At 25.3% G+C, this 23,652-nt stretch overlaps 1 protein-coding gene across 2 annotated transcripts in view; it reads left to right on the top strand.

Annotated features, from left to right (window-relative positions):
• LOC117167346 (E3 ubiquitin-protein ligase MARCH5-like) overlaps positions 1-21,053 on the top strand; it is a 33,534-nt gene extending 12,481 nt beyond the window's left edge. Inside the window, exons 4-7 of one of the 2 annotated variants that reach the window (XM_033352206.1) lie at positions 1,306-1,508; positions 11,277-11,595; positions 15,075-15,240; positions 20,591-21,053. In XM_033352206.1, coding sequence (XP_033208097.1) covers positions 1,306-1,508; positions 11,277-11,595; positions 15,075-15,240; positions 20,591-20,749 — 847 coding nt within the window. In that variant the 3' untranslated portion in view covers positions 20,750-21,053. Of the gene's footprint in view, positions 1-1,299; positions 1,509-11,276; positions 11,596-15,074; positions 15,241-20,590 lie in introns of both variants that reach the window. The other variant, XM_033352205.1, reaches the window with a different exon arrangement.
• Positions 21,054-23,652: the final 2,599 nt, after the last annotated feature.

Genomic DNA, 23,652 nt, shown 5'->3' with positions numbered 1-23,652 from the left:
CGCGATTTCGCTGGAAGCGGGTGCAATTTTTCAGATTAGCACCCGCTCCCGGCGAAATCCTGCGGTTGTCCTTATGACAAATTTTTATATATATATATATATTTTGATAAAAAATCTAGGATAACTTGACTTCAAAGAGTTCAAAATTTAAGGGTTTTTTTCAAATTGAGAATCTGTAAATAAAATTATTTAAGAATAAAATTTCGAAAATAGAAAAAATTAAAAACTTTAAAAATTGATCACGTAAAATTCAAAGGAGTTGAAATTACATTAGCGGTTTTAAATAAAAGTAATTTTTAATTTGATACTGCTTTAAACTACACTGAATTTTTCAAAGTCAAAGTTGCTTAAATTGTAGAATTTTTATTACATTAAAAAAAATTAAAATTGATTCTACAAATTTGTCTAACATAAAAAAAAAAAATTTCGTCATTTTGACAGTTCGAAATGTAAAATTTAAAAATTATAAACCTTTAAAATTGAATTATTCGAAAAAAAAACTTTTAAGATAAAAAGAAATTTTTATTTTTAATAGAGAAGTTTTAAAAAACGCTATCGTAACTGAAGGGGAAAAATTCTTTGCATTGGCATTAACAGATTGTAAAAATGGTAAGTTGTTTATTTATTGTATATCTGTTAGATATATTAATTTAATCAATAATTTAAGTCCATTTAACAATTTTTTAAACTTTTAATATCGAAAATTTGTTTACTATGGATTTTGAAATTGATTGTGTTTTTAATATTATGTAATAGAAATCCAAGAACGCGTGAATTTTTTGCTACTTTTTAATATTTTACATTATTTTATTGTAATGTAATTTTGTATGTAATTATAACAATTATATAATTAAGATATACTTTAGATCAATTTAAGTCTGAATTTGAAAATTAAATTTTTAATTACTTATAAACAAAATAATTTTTAGGGAATTTAAATTGTGAGTATATAAAATTACAATAAGAATAAATATTTTATTTGGCAATATTATGAATGAAAAAAAATGTTTTTTTTGCTGCAACTCTGAATATGTTACTTTCAGTAGACCGGGAAAATCCATAAATTTGATGGGAAAACCGCAGGAAATAACCGGGAATTTGATATCGTCCGCCGAAGGTAAAGAAAAGGTGCTATTGTAATTAGGCACTTTTTTACATTATTCCCGAGATACCCATGTAATATAAAAAGTTTTTAATAATAAATAAAATCCCCTTTTTTTACCCAAAATTTAACTACAGAACCGCTGTGATCCCTGGATTAAAAAAAAAATGGAACTATATTCTAATTTTTTCTGTAAGCAAAAGGTACTGTTGGGTCTGTTTTGCAACGGACGAAGATGATGCGACAGCTTCCTGGGTGAAACCTTGTCACTGCCGAGGAACTACGAAATGGGTTCACCAGGGTTGTATACAACGTTGGGTAGACGAAAAACAAAAAGGTCGTGCCGGCACGCGAGTAGTATGCCCACAATGTAATACAGAGTATATCATCGTATATCCAAATATGGGTAAATATTATATTTTTTCTTAATCTATAAAAGTGTATAAGAAATTTAGGGTGGTCACTGGACCGGGAAACCCGGAAATCATGGAAGTTTTAAAAAGCGACTACAAATTATTTTGATACTTTTCATCAAATTATTAATTTTAGTAGTCATGCGAATTAATTTTTTTTTATAATAAACTTAATATGATTATAGCAGTTCAAACTTTTTAGAAATGAAATGTTAATATTATTGAGAATTTTTTGAAATTGAATTTAATTTGCTGATTTTTTAAAAAGTAGACTTGGAATTTTTCCAAAAGTAGACCTGGAAAATCTGGAGCTCATGGAATTTCGATATCAGGCTTGAAATGACTGGACATTTTTTCAGGCTGTATAGAAACCATATATATCAAACTATTAATATTGTAAGAGTTCGATTCAAAATTCTTTACGATTTATGTGTTTATATTTTAATTTTGCCATTTAAACTTTTAAAGCAAATATAATAATTTCAAATCGAGTTTGGAATAGTTGGCCAATTTTGAATTGAAAAAGGTTTAAAGTGAAATATTTCGTACTGAAATTTCAGAATAGTTCAACGGATGGTTTAATTGTGAATAGTTAAAATTTCGAATTTCTGAATTTTCAGTTTGGAATGCTACAATTCGATTTGTTCCATTTCTTCTGTTTTAACTTCGCAATTAAAATTTAAATGATGGTATTTTTAACATTGTAAGGTACAATTTGACAGCTAATTTTTAATGATTTATATTAAAAGAATAATTTCACAATTATGATTTTTAAATGTCTAAATGTTAACGGGTTTGATTGATTCAGTAAGTTTTTAACCAATCATACTTGAAATTGATCAATTTTTAATATTTACAATTTGAAATGATTTCATTTTGAACTTAATTATAATATTTCGATTTTTTAAGTTTTTAGAGGAAATCTTACAAATTCTGGGTAAAAAAATCGTATGAATCCAACCGTTTGATAAGTTTTACTTAATTTACTTAAAATTATCGTTTTGAAGGGTATAAAATTCCAACATAAAATGTTTGAATTATTTAATTTAAAAGGATCAATTTAGACGGGTTTCAAACTTAAAATTATGCAGTTTTGGACGGCTAATTCAAAATTGTTGCGTTTCTCTGTCCACAAATTGAACATTGTTTGCTTTTGAAAGCTTGAGTTTAAAAATGTTAGCTATAACTTTAAAAATGTACCCTTTTTAACATTTATTTCGAGAGCTGTTTAATTTTTAGAGTATTCAATTTGAAATTGTTAAAGTTTTTAGATTTCAAATTGCGCAATATGGAATGCTCCTGATTTAATATTATATAATTTTAAACACTAACAAAAAATTATCCAATATGTAACGCATTAAGCTTTTTAAATATTAAAATATTTGAAAATTTTTCGATTTTGAATGCTTATTATTGAAATTTTTAAAGATTAAAAATGAAACAGTTGGGTTGCATTTTTTTTGCATTTTTCGACTGAAGAATCTTTCTTGGTTGAAAATTCACATCTCTTGTTGAAAATTCGTCTTTTCGGTTTGAAAATCAATTTCTTGTGATAGAAATGTAATCTTTTTGGTTAAAAATGCTGCTTTGTGGTTTAAAATAAGTCTGTTTTGGTTGTTGATTCAACTGTTTCATTTAAAATTTAACTATTTCATAGAAAGTTTGTTTTTTGGCTCTAAATTTGAACAGATAAGTAAAAAATTTAACAGTTTGGTTGAAAATTCATATTTTGGAGTTTAAAATTCAACTTCTTTATAGAAAATTCATCTGTTTGGTTTGAAATTTGAGCAATTTGTTTTTAAAAAATCAATTATTTTATCGAAAATTTAAGTGCTCGGTTGAACATAAACTTTTTTGTGAAAAATTCTTATTTTCCTTATTCGAAAAGTAATCTGTATTAGTTGACGATGCAAGTATTTGGTTTAAAATTAACTTTTTAACAGTTGTGTAGAAAATTTAACTGTTTGGTTGAAAATTCATATTTTTGTTTTCAAAATTTTCTGCCGTGTACAAAATTCGTCTTTTTGGCTTGAAACTTTAACAATTTGTTAAAAAATTTAACTATTTGATAGTAAAATTAAATGTTCGGTTGATTATTTTTTGTTGTTGAAAATTTATATTTTCTGGTTGAAAATGCAACTGTTTTACAGAAATTTCGTCTTTTCACCTTGAAATTTTTACAGTTTGATAGAAAATTCAACTGTTTTGTTAAATATAATTTTTTGTGGAGAATTCATATTTTCGTTTTTCAAAACTGAATTTTGTCTTTAAATTTCAAAAGTTAAATATAAATTCAGCTGTTTAGTTGAAAATGAACGATTTGTTGACAATCCACATGTTCGAGTTAAAAATGTAACTGCTTTTTTAGAAAAATTATCTTTATGGCTTGAAAGTGACCATTTATTAAATTAAAAATTAATATTTTCGGGTTGAAATTTCAACTTTTTTGTCCAAAAAATAATCTGTATTAGTTCAGAATTCATTTGTCAGGATACTCATTAGACTTTCATTATTGGCACTTTGAACAGTTACATTTCAGATGTCCACATTTTTATTAGATTCCTAGTTTAAATATAATATATTATAAATTATTTATTATCTGGGTGTCTATTCTACCTAGAAAACCTGGAATTGTCAGGGAAATTAATTAAAAATTCAAGTATCTAGTGGAAAATGCATTCATTTTGTTGAAAATTCATTCTTTTTGGAAGAAAATTAATCTTCTTGGTTCAAAATTCAACAGTTTTTTTTTTTAATTTCTTTCTCTTGGCGGAAAAATCATTCGTAGTTAAAAATTACTTGGTTAAAAGTTAAACTCTTGTTAAAAATTTATTTTTGTATAAAGATGCATTATTTTAATTGAAAATTTATCCTTTTGTTTGAGGAATCAGATATTTTGTTGAATATTCGTTTCTTGTTTGGCTGAAAATTAATTTTTTGATTGCAAGTTTAACTATTTCAGTTAAAGCATCAATTATTTTGTTGATATTATTTTTAAAAAAAATTTTTTAAACCTGAAAATGTTATTATTCTAGTTAAATATTCCATTATTTTATTTAAGAATTTATCTCTTTGGATAGAACATTAATTTTTTCAACTTAAAATGTAAATATTTAAGTTTTGATTTAAAACAGTTCCTTTTCAGTTGAAAATCTATCTTTTGTGGTAGATTTTAATCTTATTGGTTGAATATTATTTTTTCTCGTAGAAATTTTTATTATTCTAGTTAAATAATCATTTTAGTTGAAAATGTATTTTTTGTTGTTGTTTAAAATTCAACTATTCCGTTTGAAGATTCATAATTTTTGTTGTAAATTCATCATTTTGTTTTAAAAATTTAACTTTTTTTATAAATTAGTTTTTTTTTTGTGGAAAATGATTATGCTTATAATTGAAATTTTAAATGTTAAATTATTGGTTGGCAGTTTATCTTTTTTAGTTTGAATTGGTTGGAAATTCATCTTTTCAGTTCAAAATTAATTTTTTGTTATAATTCAACTATCCAACTATCAACTATCAACTATTCCATTTTTGGTTAAAAATTGATAAATTTAAGTTCTAAATTCAAGTATTTAGCCGAAAATTCTTGTATATTTTTGAAAAATCGTCTTTTTGGTAAAAATTTAATCTTGTTTGAAAATTCATTACTTTTTAAATTTTTTGTTGTGTGTGGAAAATTAAATTTTCTATTTGAAAATTTATTAGTGCTGTTTTTAATTGATAACTTTTATTTTTGTTAAAAATTCAATTATTTCGTTGCAAATTATGTATTTTGTTGCAAAATCATCTTTTTTGGCAGAAAATGTATCTTGTTGATTGTCAATTAATCTAATTTGTTTAAAATCCAAAATTTTACTTGAAAATTTATGAATATCAAGAGGTTTAAATGAAATTTTTTATAGTATCCACATAAATGTTACCCTAAATATGTATTAAACTTCAAGTATAAGAAGAAAAAGTAATTTTTTTCAATTACATTGAAATTCATGGACTGATATTAATATAATACAGGTCAAAACTTTGATTATACTTCTTTTTTATGATTGATTAAGTTCTCTTAATTTTAAATATGTCAGAGCTAAATATTTTTCATTTCAAAGAATTCAATGCGCTCAAAATTATGTAGAAAATGAGTCCAAGAAGAAGCCTATTTGTCTATTTTTCAAGTATATATTGCAAGTCTAGTGTATATTTTAATGGTTTCTTAAATTTTCAGTAACTTCCTTCATAATCAATGTTTTTTAATGTTCTTGGGTTCATTTTGGTGCTATTTTTTCACATTATTATATCAGACGATGAGTATAAATCGTGAAAATTACCTTATAAAATTGCAAGGACTTGAAGTTGTAACAAAAAGTTGAAAATATTTCAATATTCTTTGTAGTAACGAAAATATTTTTTGTAGAATATATGAAACATATAATCATGAAGTTTTTATTAAATTTCCTCAAAATATATATTTATTTAATTTTTATTCTGACTTGACTGCAAATAAGATTTTTTCAAATTTTTGCAACTTTTTTGGTTAAAATTTGACACTATTCTTGCAATATCTACTTGAAAAATAGACAAATAGGCTTCATCATGGGCTCATCTTCTACAGAATTTTGAGAGCATTTAATCCTTTGAAGAGAAAAAATTTTAACTCTGACATATTTAAAATTAAAAGAACTTAAGCAATCATCTAAAAAGAAGTGTATTCAAACTTTTGGCATGTACTGTATATTTAAGAATATTTTATAATATAATTAGAAGAAGTTTTCTAGATTAAACATATTATTTGAATCACCTATTTTAGGAATTTGTCACCTTTTTCTCCTAATTTGGGGCTTCTCATCTTTTGTCACCTTTTTTCAGTTGAAACAGGACAATTTTGTTTAAAAGTTCAACTTGCACACTAAATACAGTTTTTATTACACTTTCCTAATCGACGAATCTTGAACCAAATGATCGAATTTTCAAACAAAAAAGATTAAACTTCAACCAGGAAGAGTTGCATTTTCAAACATAATATTTAATTTTTAAGGGCATGCTCTTCCGTGACCACGTGACCAAACTAGTCCCCGGTTATGAACATTTTTTTTGGTGTTCACTGCGTCCACACGAATTGAGATATCGTGTTTAAACTTTCAAACATAAAATAAAAAGCACTAAAGAGCGTTTTTATACATCAATATATTGGTAATTTTAAAGAAATTTTATTTATAAATTGATGGAATAGGATATTACCATTCGAGTTATAGCACTTTGCAGATCATTTTTGGTATGATGCATTTTAGATTTTTTTATTCGCTCATATTGAGCACTGACACCAATTTTATACTAAATCGTCTAAACCTTGAAAAAATTAATATAAGCAATAAAATTTGCACCTTCGTTGCTAATAAACAAATAAGTATCTGCACACACGTAACCTATCATTATTTTTTGGGCATTTTTAGCGATTTCCAGTGGAGAAAAAAAGAAACTTTGAACGTCGATAAAGTCGAGATCAAGTGACTAAGTTTGTTCATGAAATTTTGGTGTAAAATTATTTAAATTTTTTTGGTCCTAAAAATAGAAGATAAATTTCAAATTGAAAACATTGCAACATTAGCAATGTGCTAAAATTTACTCGTCGGAGTTCTCAAACCAACTTCCATAATTCTTGACGTTAAATCGATCAGCTGATAACTATTGTTGACAGTGAACCAACCAGCGGGACTCAGCGTCGGACTTGCCTTGGCTTTTCGACCCAGGGCGAAATTTTATTTCTATTCTTGGAATTGTTTCATACCAGTACGAAAAATCTACAAGAATATACAACCATTAAAAAATTTTAATTATTTTCTGAAGATGCACATTTCTCAAGATGGGACTTGGACGAATTTTCGAGTATTACATTCTAAGATGTTCCTCGATTTTTTTAAATCGAGTCATCTACTTTATCGACGTTAATAGTTTATTTTCTAATTCCTGTAGTTTTTTACTCGAAAACTTTCTTCGTAATTATGAACATTTTGATATATACAAACGTTCCTTAGTGCTTTCGGTATAACTTCCTAAATCCTGAACACGATATCTTAATCCGTTTGGACCGAAAATAATGAAAATCATTTCATTCTCCATACAAAAATTTGATGAATGAACTTAGTCCCGTGATCTCGACTTTATCGACGGTCAAAGCTTCTTTTTCTCTCCGCTAGAAATCGCTAAAAATTCTCCAAAAATAATTATAGGTTACGTGTATGCAGATACTTATTTGTTGATTTGCAACTAATGTGCAAATTTTATTGCTTACATTAATTTTTTTTAAGGTTTAGACGATTTAGTCCAAAACTGGTGTCAGTGCTCAATATACGCGAACCAAATAATCCGAAATGAATCAAACCAAAAATTATCTGCATAGTGCTATAACTCGAATGGTAATATCCTTTTTCATCGATTTATAAATAAACCTTCTTTAAAACTATAAACACATTGATGTATACAAACGTTCTTTAGTGCTTTTTATTTAATCTCACATTTTAAACACGAGATCTCAATCCGTGTAGACACAGTGAACACCAAAATAATGCTCACATCCGGGGACTAGTTTGGTCACGTGGTCACGAAGAGCATGCCTTAATTTGAAAGGATGAATATTGTACAAGCCAGTTTAATTTTGAAGCAAGGAAGACGAATTTTAAACTAAAAAATATGACTGTTTCAACAAATGAGGATATTTACACCAAAAGGATTGATTTTCTATCAAAAAATACAAGTGCTTAATAAATCAGTTGAAATGTTGATAAAAGAATATTACTTTTTAAGAAAATAGTTGAATTTAGATTAATTATAAAGTAATTTTTTTCAAATAAAAATAATTAGCTTTCAATCATAAAGGATCAGTTTTTAACCAAAGAAGATGACTTTTAAACAGAACAGTTAAATTTTCAACCAAATAGTAGAATTTTTAACCAACGGATGAATTTTTAGCCAAAAGGTGATATTTTTTTTTAGCAAATAGTTGAATTGTCCACTCCAAAAGACGATTTTTTAAAGTAAAAGAGAATTTTCAATCCAAAAGTATCAATATTCGACAAAAAAAATGACTTTTTAACAAAATAGTTGAACTCAGATTAATTCTGAAAAAGAAATATAATACTTTTGTTTTGTTTTTAATAAAAAGAACTAACTTTCAATCGAAATAGATATTTTGAACGAAAAGGTTAATTTTAAACAAAAAAAAAGTGACTTTTTAAGAACTTCGTTCAATTTTCAATAAAATAAATAAACTTTCAAACAATTTGTAGAATTTTGAACTAAACACCAAAAATATAATAGTACACTTTTCAATAAAAATTATTAACTTTCAAATATAAAAGGTGAATTTTCAACCAAAAAATTATGAATTTTCTACAAAAATATAAGTCTTCGACCAAAAACTTGGTTGAAAGTTGAACGAATTTTTTTTTATTTTTTTTTTTTTCGTTAAAGATTCATCGTTTTGTTGTAAAAGAGTTTTTTAAACTACAAAATTAAATATTTTGTTTAAAAAGTCAACTGAATTATTGTAAATAAACTTTGTAATTGTTATTTCATGTTCTTATTTTTTAAATTAAATTGTTTGGTAGAGAATTAGGCTTTTTGGCTTAAAAAGTCAACAAATTGGTATAAAATTAAACTGTTTTGTAGAAAATTCGTTTTTGTTTTTATTGATAATTCATTCTCAATGAAAATTTATCTACTCCATTTTTTGTTAAAAATTCAACATTTTGAATAAAAAAATTTTTTTTTTTTTAAATTTGTCTTTTTTTGGCAGAAAATCAACTTTTTTTGTCAAAATCTAGTCATGTTGAAAATATATACTGTTGGGTTAAATCTAACTGTTTTTTATTTTTTATTAAAGTTTTGTAGTGGAAATATCAACTATAAAATTTTTTGATAAACATGAATCTTTTTTGTTGAAAATTCAACAATTTTCTTAACATTATTCTTTATTCTTGACTGCAAATTTTTTCTTGGTAAAAAATTCACTGTTTGGTAGAAATTTCATATCTTTTCGGTTAAAAATGAAACTTCTTAATTGAAGATTGATCTATTTTGGTGGAGGATTAAACTATTTCGTTGACAATGAAAAATTTGGTATAAAATTCAACTTTTTTGGAGAAAATTCGTTTTTATCGTTGTTGTTTTAATTGAAAATTAATTTTTCTCAGTAGAAATTCATCTGCTTAATTTTTTGGTTAAAAATTGAACTTTTATGGTTTAAGAATGCAGACTCATCTTTTTGTTTGAAAAATCAACAATTTTATAACGGATTTAACTATGTCGTAAACAATTAAATGATTTTGTAAAAAAATAGTTTTTATTTAATTGAAAATTAGTTCTCAGTGGAAATGTAAATACTCCATTTTCAGGATAGCCGTTTTAATCAAAGAAAAAAACGTCTGGGAATCTCTCGGTTTACAACAAATCAAAACTTGTTTGTCTTATTTAATATTTGTTTATCACCTATTTGTCTCCTTTTTTACATTCTCATAATTTATGATTGAGAAAGTATTAGAATTGTCGGAAATTTGACATAACACTTTTTCAACGGATCTCCACGTTTCGCGACCCCCTGAATCCGAAAATCAGGTTTTCATTATGGCCTCTGTCTGTCCGTCCGTCCGTAAACACGATAACTCTCGAAAAAATGAACGAATCAAATCCATCTTTGGCACACTTTTTCTAGGTCCTAAAAGAAAGAACGAGTTCGTTAACCAGCCATTTTTGATAAAAATTCAAAAAGTGAGCGCATTTTGAAAAATTTTGAGACCACTTTTTTCTGAATTTGAAAATTCTATGTACGGATTTTTATAGTATCGAAAAGAACAAACAACTTATCCTTATGACTTTTTTCGATAAAAAGAAAGAGTTATAGCGTTTTCAAAATTTTTTTAATCAACCGAAAATCAAAATTTTAAGCCGAAAAACGCACGATATGAAAAAAAGTCAAGATAAGAAAAACATTTCTTTTTGAAATCCCTACAAGATTATCATAAACAATTTTTGGATTTTCTTCAATAATCGAAAATTCACATTTTGATTGCACAAAAAATAATGGAAAATAAAAAATTCCATTTTGTGGACAAACTATGTAGGATACAAAAAAAGATGAATTAACAAAAATGGTTATCCCAAAAAAGATCTACAATTTCGTTAAGAATCACTTCTTGATAGGACGCGTACTATTTGTTTTATTCGTGAAAAATAACGTTGAAAAAAGTAAAATAAAAAAAATGTGTGGAAAAACGACGAAAGTTACGAGAAAAAAATTTAACAAAACCTGTTTACAAATGTTTGTCGGAAATCGAGCGCGCAGCGCGAGTGTCACGATGAGAATGTGTACCTCAAAGCTTACAGAGCTTTGAGAAACTTAATCTTTGACTATACTTAATTAAGTAGACAATTCAGAATATGAAGACGCATATAAATACTGCCATCTAAAAGAGATCTTTTTGATAAAGTTTTTTTCAAGCATTCCAAATGCAAAGAATAAATATCCGAGCGCGAAGCGCGAGGTGTAATTATGTTCAAGCGCGAAGCGCGAGATTCAACCGTCGCGCGCCCTAGGCACGCTCAAACCTGCGAGCGCAGCGAGATGCGCGCCTAGCGCGCGATAAGAATATGTCCGCGAAGCGAGCAGATTTTCAGACAAAAAAATGTCAGGGAATTGTTTTCCAGGATTTGAGTAGACACCTTGATTATATTTAAATTAATTGAAATGATTAATAAATTGAAATTATTGTTTACAGGACCGTTGGTTGTAATACTGGACAAAATAGACGGAGTAATTTTCCGTGTCTGTCCATTCATAGCTGCCAGCATTGTGGTTGGATCCATTTATTGGACAGCTGTGACGTACGGTGCGGTTACAGTAATGCAAGTAGTTGGACATAAAGACGGTTTAACGATGATGGAACAAGCTGATCCACTTGTGTTATTAGTTGGCTTGCCGACAATCCCAATTATGTTGGTTTTGGGGAAAATGTTACGATGGGAAGACCAGGCTCTGAGCTTACTAAGGCGGCACGCTTGTAAAGTTCCGATTTTAAGACACTTCTTGCCTAGCAGGTACGCAATATACAAATTTCATCATATCTTTCACAAATTTCTTTTTCTTTTTAAATTAAATATATTAAACTTTATCAGGGTGGCGACTTGACCGGGAGTTTATTTCTGATCGCAGTTAAATTCTAGTTTTCCTTATTTAAATGATCTGGGTAAATTTAGAAAAGTGATTTCTACTTATTTACAGTCGAAGATTTTTCAGATGATCTCAGTTTAATCAAAAATCATGATTTATTACTTAATTTTTATTTATTTATTAATAATTTTAGTGGTTTGAAAATTTATGTACTTTGTGAAATGATGAAAATGATGAAATGAAAATGAAATGATTATTAACAAAGCAGGTACAATTATTTATTTCGTAATGCTTATAATTAAAGGTTGTTTTAATTTTAGTTTATAGTTATAGATTTCAAGTTTTTTTCTTTTTCAGGTTTCAAATTGAACTTTATATTTAGAAGTTTTTTTTGAACGTAAAAATTGATTTTTTTTAAAATTAACGCTTCAATTGTAAGATTTTTTTTATCAGGATAGCCGCAAAGCTTCATCTTCAAAATTCCCTGCTTTTTCGCTATTTTTTTCATGACAATTAACAGGGTGGCGACTTGACCTGGAATTAAATTATAAAAACTGAGAATTTACTTCTTATTGTAGCAAAATTCAAGTAATTTCACTTGGAACAGGGAATTTTTAAAGAATTAAATCTGGGATTTAAAAGAAAGGAGTGTAAAAAAAGTGTTTTTCAAGTAGAAGTACTACTTTCACGAGAAAATATTTCTGAATTTTAATATAATTTTTTTTAAATTAGTTATGAATTAAACTTTTTTTCTTGAAAATTCATATACTTGTGGTTAAAAGCTAAACACTTGTTAAAAATTAATTTTTTGTTTCTTGAAAGATGCATCATTTTAATTAAAAATTCATCTCTTTTTTAAAATGCTACTATTTTGTTAAAAATCAAATTTTCAACTAATAATTTAACTATTCCACTCGAAAATTTAACTATTTTTCTGAAAATCCGTATTTTTTGGTTAAGAATTAAATTTTCAACGGAAAATTCGATTATTATATTTTTGGTTGAAATTTGATCTTTTTTTGATAAAAATTCATCTAATGGGTTGAAAATTGATATTTTTTATTTGAAAATTAAATTCTTTTTTTGAAAATTGATGTAATTTGTGGAAAATTCGTCCTTTTTTTGTACCAATTTAATCTTATTGGTTGACCATTCATCTTTTTCGTAGATATAAAATGCAACTATTCCAGTTGAAGATTCGTCATTTTAGTTGAAAATTTTGTCAGTTTGGTTGAAAGTTAATTTTTTCAACTGAAAATTTAACCCTTTAAATTTAAGTTGAAATTTGACCTTTTCTACTAAAAAATTTAAAAATGAGGATGTCAATTTGTCATTTGTAATTGAAAATTCATTTATTTCGTTAAAAATTGACGTATTTTGTTTAAAAAAAAAACTAATTTTTTGGTAGAAACTGCCTTTTTCTTTTAAAGATAATCTCATCGATTAAAAATTCTTCTTTTTGATTGAAGATTTTAGTATACCAGTTAAATATCCATTATTTTAGTTGAAAATTAATTTTTTAGGTTAAAAATAAGTTTGAGTAAGAACTTGTTTTGTCTTAGGATGAAAAGGAATTTTTTACCGAAAATTTAAATATTTAACTGAAAATGTGTTTCTTTTTATGTTGAAAATAATTTTTTCCTAAATAGGAAATGAAAAATACTATTCCAGTTAAATATTCCATAATTTTGGTTGAATTTTTTTCTTTTTTTTTTTTGAAAAAAGATCTTTTTTAGTTGAAAAATTGTCTTTTGGTTGGAATTTATCTTATTGGTGAATAATTAAGCATTCATAATTTTAGTTGAAAAATCATCTTTCTGGTTTGAAAGGCAACTATTCCAGTTGAAGATGTACAATTTTAATTTTAGTTTTTTTTTGTGTAAAGTAACTTTTTTGACTGAAAAAATTATTAGTTAGGTTGGAAATTAAACTTTTTCCTTGAAAAACAATTGTTCAAAAATTAATGTTTTTAACTAAAAATTTAACTAATCTTTTTTTTGTTGAAAATCGATATTTTTATTGGAATATTTAAGTATTTGTTTAAAAATTCAATTATTTTGCAATTTTTTGCTCAGTTGTATTGAAGGATGTTTAGAATGAACGTCATGAATTAAAATAATTTTTGCGTTTAGCGGCAAGTACGAATATGTTACTTTTAGTTAACCGGGAAAATTGTAGAAAATTAATCGTATGTTTGTATAAATTCTATTATCTTTTGTTTAAAATAACTATATTATTGCTTAAAATATTAGACATTAGATTTCTCTTTAAGAATTCCTTTTTTTGTGTGTAGAAAATGCAAGTATATAGATAATAATTGATCTATTTTTTTGAAAATGCAGTTTAATGAAAGAAAATTTCGGATTTTCAGCACAAAAAAAATATATATCATACTGCTACGTTGCGATTTTAAAAATTCTACTTTCAATCGCAATTCAAAATCAATTTTTAAAACCAACGATGTTTTAATCTTAAAATTCTTGGTCAATTTTCTCGGAATTTGCCAACTTTTTTGCATCAAACTTTGGTGACTTGTGTTTATAAACTTAATATATCTGGAGATTTTTTTCATTTTAACTGAAAAATGAGTTTTATTTCGCAATCCGCATCCGGGGCTGAAGTAGTGAATAATAATGTCAAATTAGGAAATAAAAACTAAGTTTGTTTTCAATTTATAACTTTTTTGAAATGTGCAAAAAACTAGTTTTTTTATTGTTTTAACTGGACATTTTTATAACAAAATTTATAAATGTGTTTGAAATTTCTTCATATTTCCTCAAAGAAGAATGCCATTGTTTTGTTATATTATGAAAAAAAGTTCCTTTTTTTTAAATTCTGAATTGGGGCTTTTTTAAATTAATTTTTAGATCTTGTTCACTATGAAAAAAATGGTATGCGATAGCAGAAGATTGGCGCGTTCCTTCAATTCTAGCTGAATCTAATAATTGAGAATAAGTTTGGCACGTGTAAATATATAATTTCCAAATAACAAAAAGGTGTATTTAAATTGATCGAGGGAAAAAATCTGGTCGGGAAAAAACCAGGAATTTCAAATTTACTAATTGCCAGATTTTCAATACCATTTTAAACTTCAATTTATATTTAATAAACTTAATCATGGGTATAAAATTATTAATTAAAAAAAAGTCAAGACAGTTAGCTAGTATTCTTTTTAAAATAAAAAATAAATAAAAAGAAATTAATTTTATTTGTAAGATTTGAAATATATTTCGCTTAATAATTAAAATATATTTAAATTAAAAATTTAAATAAAATGTGTGTGTGTGTATATAATTATTATTATAATATAAATATTCTAAGAACTTTCCAATATTTCTCATTAAAAAAATTTTTTAAAAAACAAGATAATTCAGTCGTTTTAACGATTACTCTCGATTAATTTCAGTTATTCTGACGAGGATAGGACGCAGTCACAAGAAATCCCTCCCATGAGCGATCCAGTTTCTGCGACGAGGGTTTTGTGCGGCGCGTTGTTACTACCAACAATCGCAAGTATTTGCGGCAAAATATTCTTTGAGAGTATAAGCTCAAACTTTCAAAGGACATTACTCGTAAGTGCATCTCTATCTTCTATGTTTTTTTTTTATTATTTAAAATTAAAGGCTGGGTTGCAACAAGACCTGGAAGACCTGAAAAAGTTATGAAATTAAAAATATCTGGAAATGCTCAAAAACTCATGGAGTTTTGAAAAAAAATTTCTGAAAAAGCTGAAAAAGTCGTCGAACTTGACAAAATAACTGGTGTTTTCTTAGTCAAGCTTATTAAAAGGCATAATTAATTTGTGGTAGATTTTTAATTTGCGAATTGATTTTTTTTTACTAATAAAAAAAATGTTATTAAACCGAATCCATTTCCACTCAGACAGGCAGTGCAACTTTAATTTACAGAATCATTAGCTTCTTAAATATGTTGTTTTTCAAAGGAAATAAAACGACACGTATTTATCCTTTTGAGAGAAAAAAATCTTTTTGCGAAGTTATAAATATTTGCAATTTTAGGGTTTTTAAAAAAAAATACCAATTTTTCTTCAAATTTTTGACCTAATTAAGATACTTACTGATGATGCTAATTATTTTTATTTAAAATCGGACGAAAAACAATAAAATGTTGAAAATTAACAAAATGGCGTAAGTTTTTCGGAAAATATTGAAAGTCGATCTTCTCAAAATACTCCATCTTTGTGTTTGCGTTATTTTTTTTTCTGAGGTAGTGCTCGAATGACAAAGAAATGTTTTAAGTCTAATGATGGCCAAACTATTTTTCTGGACAAGAGATTTTTTTTAATTGAAATTTTACATTTTTCTTTCAAAAAATAAGATTGGACAAAATACTAAGAAAAAAGTTAGCTTATTTTTAAAAGTTTTATAAAAAAATGCTTCCTTACTCTATTGTTATATCTTATATAGTTCGCAAGAAAAATTTAAAAATTCCATTTTTCGAAAAAAATTGTGTTGCCACACAAATGATTTGGTCTGCAAAAAAATTACAAATATCTTTTTTATATAGGCACGAATTAAAAAAAAAAGAAATCCACTTTCGAGGGTAAATGCATCAATGAAGTTGAAAATTATAATGGTTTGAACGTGACCAATTATATATTCAGGGACTTAATATTTTGAATAGTCTAAATATTGTTTTGATTTTCTTGTAAATGGTTAAAAATATATAAGTAAACGTCTATCTGAAAAAAATGAATTTTTAACAAAACAGTAAAATTGTGAACCAAAGTGATAAATTTTCAAATAAAATTATTAATCTTCAACTGAAATATTTAAATTTGAAACCAATACGATTAATTTTCACCCAAGAAGATTTAACTGGCTATACAAAAAAAAGGTATTTTCAACAAAATATAAGAATTTACAATCAAAAATTGAGCACTCAATTTATCAGTTACACAAATTAAGTTTCAATCACAAATAAAAACTTTTTTTCAACGAAATAGTTATTTTTTAACTAAAATGATGACTCTTCACCTGCAACAGTTACACTTTCAACAACAAATATTAATTTTCAACTAAAAAAGATCAATTTCTAATCAAATAGTTTAAATTTCTACTAAAAATATCAATTTTCTACGAAAAATGGAATGGTTAAATTTTTAGTTAAAAAATGTAATTTTCAAGAAAACAGTTAAATTTCCAATAAAATTGATTAATTTTTAAAGATAATGATAAATCTTTAACTCGGAAAGATGTATTTTCGACAAAAACGATGAATTTTTAACCAAGCGGATTAATTTTCTACGAAATAGTTGAATTTCCAAGTAAAAAGGGATAATTGTTTTATAAGAAATGGAATAGTTTAATTTTCAATTAAACAAATTAATTTAAAAAAAATGAATTTCCAAAAAAAGAGTTCAATTTTCAACGAAAGTTATGAATTTTCAATTAAAATGATGAATCTTTAACAAACAAAAAAAAACTGAATTTTTAACGAAAGAGTTTTACTTTCAACCAAGTATTTGATTTTTAAACCAAAAAAAGATAAATTCTCAACGAAAAATGTAACATACTTCAACCAGAAAAGATTTTACTTTAAACTCAAAAACAGCTGAATTTAACCCAAAAATGAGCTTTTTTAACAGGAACTTGGGTGAATGTTAAACTCTTCTGTTAAAAATTATTATTTTTTGGGTTAAAGATTAATCATTTTATTTGAAAATTCCACTCTTTGGTTTCCAATCGAAGTATTTTGTGGAAAATTCGTTTTTTGTTGTTGAAAGTTGATCTTTTGGTAAATAATTAATCGGCTTGTTTGAAAATTCATCTTTATTGTTTAAAATGTAACTATTTAAGTAGAAAATGGATGACCGCGAATTTTACAAAATTTTCAAAAGAAAAACCTGTCCAAGTTCGATTTCAACACTTTTTTCAATAACTAGTTGAACCTTTTTCAATTATATCATTCAGTTTATAATGCGTTATTAAAAAATCATTTACTTTAAAAATTCTTTATTTAAGATTTTTATTTTTAATTTAAAGAATTTTAAAGTGCAGCCTTGAAGACTTACGCAATTAAAAATTAAACGAGTATGAAGATCAAAATTGTTGATAAAAACCAGTATTATTTTATCAACTGCAGATATAAATAAATTAATTTAAAAAATTTATTATTAAAGTCTTTTGTTCAATTTTATTCAATTAAAAATATTGTTTCAGTTTAAATGATTCAATTTTTAACCCATTTAATTTGAAATTTTTTAATTAAGAAAAAGAATAATTGTTAAAATTTTGAAAATTATTTGAACTTTTAAAGTTACAATTTTTATTTTTATTTTTAAAAAATGTTGAATTTGTAAGCAAACTTTTTGAATTTTTATGTAGAAATAATAATTTAACACTTATTATTTGTCGAAAAATTTGAGTGGCAATTTTTCTCAGAACTTTTAAAAATGTTTTAAAATTAATAGAATTTTTCTACAATTTTTTGAAAATCCTTAAAATATTCCAGGGTCTTTTTTGACAATTTTGGAAATCTCTTAAAATCTTTTTAAGTATTCTGTTAAAGTAATTTTTCAAAATAAAAAATCTTTTTCAATTTTCCTAGGAAAATTAAGAAAATGTTTGTATTCTTTTGGAGCCTTTCGCAATTCCTAAAAAGCTTCTAAATTGTTTTTTTGAAATCTGCATAAATCTACATTTTGTTTTAAATTATTTTGTGGGTAATTGCACTGAAATTTCGGTACGAATAGTCGAATTTTGTCGGTACACACACCCCGTTTAAATTATTTGATATCATTTCAGGTTCTAAATTAATTTAGAATCTTTTTAAAACTTCTAAATATATCTTTAAATTACTCTAATTTTTTCTATAAATAATAAGTGTTCAATTGTTGTTTATAAATTTATAAAATTTTAATAAAATTAAAATAATTTAACTTCTAAATTAAGAACTCTATAATTCATGAATGTGCAAAATTCTGAATTTTGCCGTTTATCTGCATTTCATTACAAACTGATTAATTAAAAAGTGTTACTGCCTTTCAGTTTATACGTGCAAGTTATTAATCATTTGAATACAACATTTTTTAATTGAAAATCTTTTAAACTTCAATTTAAAAATTCCACTTTGAATGCTTTAATTTGTTATTTATTTTTTATTACTTTAAATGAAAAAAATATTTAGAATAGAGTTCGATTTTCTAAATTTTATTGACCGGGAAAAATGTTTGCGAACCGGGGATGAAAAAGTAAAAGCAATTAAAGTTGAACCTTTTTGATTAAAAACAGTCTTAATTTATCAACTGTTAATATAAATAAATAATTTTTTTAATTGAGCTTTACTTTGAATATAAAAATCTGAATAATAATTGATTCGATAAAAGATTCTAGATCCGTTCGAAATTTGAGAATTTCCAGAGGGTAACTGTTTTAATTCGAAAATCTTACTAAGAATTATGTTAATATATAATTTATTCCGATAATTTTACTTTTATAGAAAAGTTTTAGGCCTTCCTTTATATTCTTTTTTATATTAAATTCAATAAATAAATTTATTGATACACATATTATTACTATTAATTTATTTAGCCATTAAAAATGTTAACGTGCGTTTGAAACTTTATAAACTATTTTCTACTTAAAAATAACTCCATAATAATATAGTCGTAATTAAAGATTTTCATAAAATTAAAAATATTTCTTAAGTCTAAATTATTCAATTGTTAACCTATTTAATTTGATATTTTTTAATTTAGAAAAAGAATAAGTATTTAATATTTAGCAATATTTCATTTTTCATTGATGACTAGTAAATTGAAACCAAGTATTTAAAAGAAAACAGTTTTAATTGTTTTATTTAAGAAATGTTTAATTTGTTAGTGAAATTGTTAAATCTGGACATATAAATAAAAATTGAACACTTATTTTGGGTAAAAAAAATTTAAGTAATTTTAAGAATTATCTAGAAATTTGCAAAAGATTCAAAATTAATTAAAAACTTGAAATGATTTCAAATAATTTAAACGAAGTGTGTTAACGTATTTTTTCAGAACTTTTAAATATATTTTTTAATTAATCGATTTTTCCCTTAAATTAAAAAAAAATCCTGTGAATTAAAAAAACTTCCCTGTTCTTTTTAGATAATTTTTTAAATTTCTTAAAATCTTTTTAAATTTTCTGTTACAATAATTTGTCAAAAAAAATTATTTTCAATTTTTCTAAAAATCTTAAAAAAAAGTTTTTATTATTTTGAAGTTTTTCACAATTCTTAAAAAGTCTCTAAATTTGTTGTTTGAAATCTGTAAAAATCTACTTTTTTTAATCGGGCTTTGGGTATTGCACAAAAATTTCGGTACGAATAGTCAAATTTGGTCGGTACCCACACTTTGTTTAAATTATTCGAAATCATTTCAAGTTCTAAATTTAATTTAAATCTTTTTAAACCTTCTAAATATCTCTTAAAATTACTCTATTTTTTGTACAAATAATAAGTGTTCCATTGTTATTTAAAAATTTATAAATTTTAAAATATATTTATAACTTCTGAAAAAAATTTCTAAAATTATTTTTAATTTGAAAAAATTTAAAACCACCTAGATTTCTCAAGATTTTGAAATAAAATTTTAAAGCTTTTCAAGTATGCTTGATCTTTTCAAAATAAAACTAATTTAACTTCTAATTTAAGAACTTCGATTTTAAAAGTTTGAAATTCAAGAGTTTTACTTTAAATGCTTTAATTTGTGGTTTGTTGTTTATTACTTTCAATGGAAAAATATTTAGAATAGAGTTCGATTTTCTAAATTTCATTGACCATGAAAAATATTTTGTTAACCGGGAAAAAACCGGGAATTTTTTCTTCAATGAAAACTGCCACCCTGAGGTTTTTCCAGGTTTTCCAGTTAAGGTAGATACCCTGTGAATGCTGAACTTTTGACTGAATTTAACAATTAATTTACAGGGCGGAGTAGCATTTTTATCGATAAAAGGAGCATTTAAAATTTACCATAAGCAGCAGCGATACGTTCGACAATGTCAAAGACGCATAATGGATTATACAGATACTAACGTGGCCATCTACAGAAGACAGCGAAACGCGGAGAATCAGACCGAAAACTAAAAGTTCAAGTGAGAGTATCTAGAAAAGTGCTCATAATTTCAAATATTTCAGTTGCATTATTGATCGATATAATATATATATAGTGTTTTTATCGACCCTTTATTGCCGTACTGTTGCCGGCGATAGAACGCTTGTATACGTCCAGTTTTTAATTTGTCTGTTGAAGTTACGACAAAATGAGGTAACAATTATTACACATGACACTGGTAAAAGTGATACTAAGTACTAGGCGCTCCCCAAACTATCCCAAGGTTTAGGTTAACATTCCTGTATAAAATACGCCGCAAATGTAACTTAAGCCCAAGAAAATCTTCAAGTTAGCAACTCTGAGAGTGCAGTTCTGTAGCTTTTCTCGTTTGATTTCAGATCCAGAGGATTTAAGTAATTTTCTCTTTATTGATCATTCTCATACAATTTGCTAGTAAAACAGTCTTCTAGTTAGAGTTTATTTGAGAGATTATTTGCGCGAAAGCAAGCGCTCTCGGTAGTAATTTATTTTTATTTATGTGGGAATTAAAGGAGGGAAAAAATTTTCAACGAAAGATGAGTCCGTTCTAAAAGATTTGATTCAAGATTGAAGGAAACTTGAGTCGAATTTTACGCCTTGGATCAAAATTGTACATAATCATAATACGTACGAGGATATTTTTCTGCTTTTGACAACAAAATGATTCACTAAGTGCAACGGTATACTTTGTGTTTGAAATGGTGGAATGATTTGTAATAGTTTTATGTACTGTATAGTATACAATACAATCCTGAATTTTAAGATTTGTAATATAGTGTCTGTTGGTTGATTTTTTCTATTATGATACTGATTTATGTACGCAGGAAATCTATAGAAAACTTATTGAAGAGTGTTTGAAGAAAGTAGTTTGTATAGAATATATATACTAACGTTCATTCTACAAGGTGAATTCTTCTCAATCCTGAAGAATTAAACGGGTAAATTTAGCTGAAACTAAAGTTAAAGTACTTTTCGTGACCTGTCATAATAGTTGGACGGACAAGTGACTTTGGAACGAAGTTTTTGCGATTTTTTCTTTCAGTTTTATCCAATAAATCCGGTGGATAAACGGTTTTTTTCTGTATTTTCTTTTTTTGTTTATTTATATTTTTAGTGGTTCTATTCAACTTATTTTACATTAGATTTAAGCGAATGGATACGAATTAGACTTGGTAAAATTGGGTTGAAATTAATTTTTCAGAAGAGGATGATGCACTAGAAATTTGTACTCTGTACCTTAAATATTATCTTTAGAATGTTACCCATTTATTCCATGTTAATGATCGACCCTAAATCATCTCGCCAAATTTTAAGAAGATATCTTTTTAGAAAATTTAGGAACTCTAACTCTTAAATGGGTTAAAATTTAGAAAACCCCATATTTTTTAAAAATGAGCTTCAAAAGATAGGCCATAATCTCAAGCAAGTTTCATTCACTTTCACAAACTAATTTTTATATGTAAAATTTGTTCTGTATTTATATTATCTAATAAAGAAATTTGAATTCTGAATCAGAATCTTAAATTTTATTTTTTGCGTTATTCTAATTCCTATACATTTTTTTAATCCCCTTGTAGCCTATTTTGTCTTAAATATTTTCTTTCTTGTTTTATCTAAACTAATTGAATTGAAGTCTTCAAATTCAATTATATATAACTTAATAATTAGCAAGTAGTGCAAAATACTTAAATAATTAATAAAACAGATTTTCAACCGAAGAGCCGAAAAACAACAAACAAACAAAAATAATGAATTTATAACAGAGGAGTTCATTTTTTATCTAATTAGTTAAATGTACAAGAAAGAAAGATGATTTTCCTATAAAAATGGTAATAAGTGATATTTTAACCAAGAAAATATTTTCATTTTGTATCAAAAACAGTTGAATTAAATTTATCGAGGAATTTATAAGAAAGCAGTTAAACAGTTGAAATTTCTATAAAAAAAAATTAATTTTTAAATCAATATGACGAATTTTTAACATTATTTATATTTTAATCAAGAAATATTTTTGAGACAATAAATAAAAAAATTTCGTTCATAAAGTTTTCACAAAGATTTAAAAGAATTCACAAATACTTCAATCATATTTTTCAAAGATTTTAATAATTTCACGAATATCACTGAATATTCCAAATATTTTGGAAAGATTTTTAAAGAATTCACAAAGATTTCAATTATTTCCCAAAGTTTTCACATAGATTCCATATATTTTGCAAAGAAATTTTAAATATTTCACAAAGAATTCTATTATTTCTCAAAGATTTAGGACATATTTAAAAGATTGAACAAACATTTTAATGACTTCAGAAAGATTGAAAGATAATTCACAAAGATTTCAAGTATTTCGCAAAGATTTCATATATATTTCAAATATTGAACAAGGATTTCAATGATTTTACAAAGGTCAAAAATATTTCACAAAATATTTTTATAGAATTCACAAAGATTTCAATGATTTCCCAAAGATTTCAAATATTTCGTAAAGATTTTTATAGAATTCACTAAGATTTCACAAAAACTTCTATTATTTCACAAATATATCAAAGAATTTACAAAGATTTCAAATATTTCCTAAAGATTTCATATATATTCAAATATTAAACAAGGATTTCAATGATTTCACAAACACCAAAAATATTTCGCAAAGATTTTTAGAGAATTCACAAATATTTCACAAAGATTTAAATTATTTCCCAAATATTTCAAGTATTTCACAGAATATTTTTATAGAATTCACAAAGATTTCAATGATTTCCCAAAGATATCAAATATTTCGTAAAGATTTTTATAGAATTCTTCTTCTTTATTCATAATGTGTCCCCTAAGGGTTTACATGACTTCCATTCCTTACAATCTTTCCGTTTACATCTATATATTTTTTACAATCTTATCC

Source organism: Belonocnema kinseyi, chromosome 2, assembly GCF_010883055.1.
Source record: "Belonocnema kinseyi isolate 2016_QV_RU_SX_M_011 chromosome 2, B_treatae_v1, whole genome shotgun sequence".
Classification (NCBI taxonomy): Eukaryota; Metazoa; Arthropoda; class Insecta; order Hymenoptera; family Cynipidae; genus Belonocnema; species Belonocnema kinseyi.
Note: the sequence above shows the minus strand (reverse complement) of the source record. Positions and strands in the feature narration are given on the sequence as shown.